The sequence below is a fragment of the Helianthus annuus genome, chromosome 3, assembly GCF_002127325.2.
Source record: "Helianthus annuus cultivar XRQ/B chromosome 3, HanXRQr2.0-SUNRISE, whole genome shotgun sequence".
Taxonomy (NCBI): Eukaryota; Viridiplantae; Streptophyta; class Magnoliopsida; order Asterales; family Asteraceae; genus Helianthus; species Helianthus annuus.
In genome coordinates this window covers 1,588,477-1,593,709 of record NC_035435.2, presented here as the reverse complement: position 1 = coordinate 1,593,709, position 5,233 = coordinate 1,588,477, and the positions used below count along the sequence as shown (strand labels likewise).

General features: G+C 34.9%; 1 protein-coding gene across 1 annotated transcript; it reads left to right on the top strand.

Moving 5' to 3' along the window:
- On the top strand, positions 1-862 carry LOC110927465 (EPIDERMAL PATTERNING FACTOR-like protein 6). The gene is made up of 3 exons (XM_022171083.2): positions 1-171; positions 256-299; positions 616-862. The coding sequence occupies exons 1-3, from the start codon at positions 66-68 to the stop codon at positions 799-801; spliced, it is 336 nt and encodes a 111-aa protein (XP_022026775.1). The 5' UTR covers positions 1-65; the 3' UTR covers positions 802-862.
- Positions 863-5,233: the final 4,371 nt, after the last annotated feature.

The window sequence follows — 5,233 nt, the reverse complement described above, 5'->3', positions numbered from 1 at the left end:
TATGTTTAATGTGTGTGTGTATATATACATGCATACACATGGTACCACACCATCCACATTCCTAAATGGATAGAAGAATTTGGTTGTTGATCATCGTTTGGCAAATAATGATGAGTTGGGTATGTGCAAGAAACATGCATTTTGCACCATCACATGATCTCCAACACCAAGGTTAGTTAGTCTCATTTTTTAATTTTTATACTAAACTTTTTGTAACACTATAATTATTCTAACTAATTTGTGACATATTCACAGCCCAGATTTTGCATCCTCCTCGGACTCCTATTGACATGCAAAAGGTATATTGTGAACTAAAATTATAATTATAATTAGAAGAAAAATGATGAGTTGGGTATGTGCAAGAAAAATTAAGATTTAACACATTTTGTTTCTTGTTTTGATTCATTAGAATTGAATTTGTTATTCAAAAGGGGCTGCGACGCAATTTGTTCTCTGTTAACTGCGATTTTGTTGTCCGTTAACTGCGATTGTTATGTAATCTTCCTATAATAGTTATAAGAATTTTCATTCTTTAACTATCATGACACTTAATGTCTTTTAACAAAATGTGACATTTTTTTTACTTTATATTTTTTTGTGTGAAATATTTATCAGGGAGCAAAAGAAGAGGAGGTGGTAAATAGAGTTGGGTCAAGACCACCAAGATGTGAGCACAAGTGTAGAGGGTGCGCACCATGTAGCCCAACTCAAGTCCCAACTGTCCATTTTGGTCTACAATATGCTAACTATGAACCTGAAGGCTGGAAATGCAAGTGTGGTTCTGTTTTTTATAATCCTTAACCCTTTGTAACATGCACAACTTTCTTTTTATTATTATTATTATTATATTATTCGATGATGATTGTTTAGTGGGAATCTTAATTGGTGAAAGATCTAAAAGGTTTATTGGTTCCACTCTTAAAAAATATCCATATCATCATATGAAAGAAAAACAGAAAACATAAGCACACCCGGGGTGGCTCCATGATAAATATATATCATGCGTGCTCTTGTACAAAACACCAACGCCACTTCAGTGGATCACGTGTCAAACATAAAACGCGTTATATTTTTAACGCGTGATGTTTTGATTGTTGTGAGGGAAATTGTTGGTTGTGTAGGGGGGGGGGGGGGGAGATTGTTGGGTGTGGTGGTGAGTGATGACCAATTCGATTAAAAAAGTTGTAAGTGATAGGATAATGGTTGATGACATGGCGAAACTTGATTGGATGTTGTGAGTGACCACCCTACCCCCTAAGGATACGATATAACAAATGAAGTTAATTTCACATTATAAAGATGGTTTGAACATCATCAAAACCTTAAATACTTGTAATTTTAACATTCTATACTTGTTCTTTTCTTGTCACTAAAGGGCGTATTTGTAAACCAAAAAAGTTGTGCACATTTTTATGATTTACAATGAGCAAGTTTTATTTATATGTAACATTTAATCAGACTAGGAACGGGGTGTCTGCCCGACTGGCCGGTCCTGTTATGCCTCTTTGAACTAATTTCAGGGTTACTGCGAGTTTATTTTTTTTATATATATTCTTTTTGCGTTCTATATCTCATTTAGTGATTTATTTTAAGTCTTTAAAATTGCAAATTCATACCAAAACTTATACAGTAGTATTTTCATTTTTTTGCTTTAAACTATATATATATTGATTATTTTTTTTATAATATCTATGACTAATCCGGTTCTAAAACTATATATTTGAGGTGTTTTTTAGATAGTATTTTCATTTTTTTTTTGCTTTAAACTATATATATCATAGGATTATAAATTTCCTCTTGGTAATTTTTATGATAGCGGGTCATCCATTTAACCAGTTATTTGTGTGTAAAAAAAAACCTGTGGACTGAGGATGTGACTGTGGTCGTGAGACCTTTGAAATAACTAATTGAGCGTCCGTCATTTAATTAAGAAAGGGTTACAAGCAAAACTGATGTTAAAGTTGAAACATCATTTCTTGCACACAAATAGGTAAAACAAGAACGTTCTACCATTTGACATTCAACTTTAGTTTTTGGCATTAAAACAATCGAAGACCACTTTACTAGATGAAGCAATAATTTGTTTAATAAGCTAAAAAGATATATTATATATAATTGAAATGAACGTAAATAAAAGGGAATTTTTAAAATCATAAAGTTATATACATTTTCTTACTATTAAAGTGTAAAAAACATCTCAAGTATAGATATTTACATTATATAAAGGTCAGTTTTGTGCGAATTAGATTTAACTACAAACTCATCAAGATGCAACACGTGATTTAAAAGGCGTTCACGCCACAATTACACACGATGTTAAATAATTACTCAATCATTTATACTTGATTACATAGAATATAATGCAACATATATAAAAATTATTCTATTTATGTTTATAATCACGCATAAATATGATTACACACTACACATTGGCGATCTTTTTGAACATTAATTTGTATAAAGCATTAAAATACTATTAGACTCAAATCAATAAGTCAGAGAGTGTGGTATACCATCCCTAGCTAAATCATTAAAATTAGCTCCCTATAGCGCCCGTTAGCCACCCCCTGTGCGCCAGGGGGGAGGGGGTCATTAAGTCTCCGCCAACACATTAACGCGTGTTATTAAGACCATGTGTAGTGTGACGTTTTTTTTAAATTGCCCAATCACGCCCAATAACGCCCCTTCCCCACTACGCCTGGGCGTTATCTTGCAAAAAATGCTTGTTGGCGTGGTTTGAAAAACGCCGAATGGGGAAAAGGTTGGCCAATCACATTAGAGATTCCATTTGCTTGGCCAATAAGATTTTTAGGTGTTTTTTTTTTAATTTTATTTTACTACAAAACATATTGCCCAATAATGCCACATCCTCACTACACCCATTTTAGAAAACGCCCAATAATGCCCTATTGCTGACTGAGCTGCCACATGGCGCAAAACGCCCAAGGGTATCAAGTTGCCCACTACGCATGGTCTAAGTATGCATGTGAGACTCATTCCTTTTCCACCAAATTTCATTCTTTTTTATTTCTTTTATTTCTTTTTTTTATATTGTTTAAAAGAGGCTTTAAACCATTACAAGAATGTTAAAGGAAGAGACTTTAAAGCCCCCCGTATGAGGTGGCGTCTACATGACGTTGATGTGGCGTGATAAAGGCTTTATACCACATCCTAAAGCCTAAGAATAAAATGTTTGATATTATTTTAAATAACAAAATACATAAAAATGATTTGCCATATAAAAATTTAAATAGTCCCAATTATGGGGTAGCTCAGTTGGCCCATCTACACCCATATTCCAACACTTGGATCGTTAGGGTCTCGAGTTTGAGACGTGGCAACCCCACCTCTCTCGAAGCCCAAGTATTGGGAGGGTATTTGTCGCCAGCGATCCTTGTCGGGTGGTGAACTGGGAAGGGGGATCCCCTTCACGGTCAGGGGTACCGTACACCTACTTTTTTTAACCCCAATCATCTCAACCAATGTTTTACCATGTCAAAAGTTCAAATCACATTGCAGTTTGTAGATTTTTAAGGTTAAAAACACTTTGGATTTGATCCCATTGTATGTATTTGTGTGTGAGCCTATGCGCTATGGTGATGGTCCCAACTCATAAGGCCCGCACCAGACTATGTTGTCTGAACCGGGTTCACGCTAGTGTTGTCCGGGCGTGAGTTGGCGCTCCCACGGAAACTGTACTGCCTCCACACGAGTTGCCTTGCTGGAGTAACAGCCGGGTGAAAACCGAGGTGACGCTCAGGATCAAATCCTCCTTAATAGGTTTTTACCATCATAGTGCACGAGTGTCTCACCCTGCAGCATCCGGGGATCGAACCGGCGCCTCCAATGAAGACAACCAGCCAACCCACCAGCTGAGTTGGGATCACGGACGTAGTTTTTGATGTTTAGTTTCTCAAAATAAAAATATTTCATATTATTTCCTTAATATAAACTATGTTTATTCTCTCACATTTCTTATTATCCCCTTGTTTACGCTACACCATTTAAACATTACACAACCTTAAAATTGACACTAGGATGAACATGATCATCAACAAACAAGAACCAAATATAAACATCAAACTTTCTCATTGTTTCACAATTCCAACCTTAAAACCAACCTCAACAACAACATAAAATAAAACCATACATAAAAACAATCAAAAACCAAGATCCATCATGAGCTTTTTTTTATTTATCAAAGAACTCTAATCATTACTCATTAGAGCATTCACATCCAATCCATCAAATTATACATACATTTCACTAAAAAACAACTCCTATATCAATATATTTCCACTAAAAACAAATACTTTTTCTCTCTCATTTCAATTAAATAATATTATCATTACCTTTTTCTCTCACTTCCACTCACAACCACTTTCAAAATATATTAAAAAATTATAACGGGTGAACAGTGTCCCCCCAAATATACAGATGAACAGTAACATTTTCTCTCTCCTCTACTCACAACCACTTTTTATACCCTTTATAATATAAAAACCCCTCCTCACATAATTTGATGGTTAGGATGTGAATGCTCTTAGGTCATGATCTTTAAATACTTATCTGTAACCCATCTTAAGCTCTTTTTAATTGACCCTTTGACTTTTCCTTCCATTGTATAAGCCTTGTAGCTAGCGACCCTTTTCTTCCTCTGCAATTCAGGGTCACTAAAGCTCCAACTTTTTGACGTTGACCCGTTTGTTGACTTGCTCTTGTATTTTGGAATGTTGTGATCCATTTGGGCTTGAGAACATCTGATATCTTGAACATTTGTGTTGTAAGGCTGTATTTGTCTCCCATTTGCATTGTAGGATTTAGATCTCAAATCTCCCATTTGACTTATTTCCTCTTTCTCTCTCTAAAAACTTGTTTTTCTCTCTCTAGAAATAAGCATGCATGCCTATATACAGAATATGGTTTGTAGTGGAGATTGGGTTCATGGGTTGAATCCAGTTTGATGAGATTTTGTGTGGATTTGACGCCACTGTTTTTGTTTATGGTCTGTGTGGAGATTCGGGAATTTTTTTCTTGAGATTATTTATATAATATTTTAATTTCAGTCGATTGAGGCTCACCTTTTCTGTGTTTCATTAAATATTCAGTCACTCTTTTAATTTTTTCTAAAAAAAATTGTATTATGTTAGCAACCAGAGAATTTATTGTATTAATTAGGGGTGTTCAAAAAAATCCGAATCCGAAACCGAATCCGAAATATCCGAAAATCCGT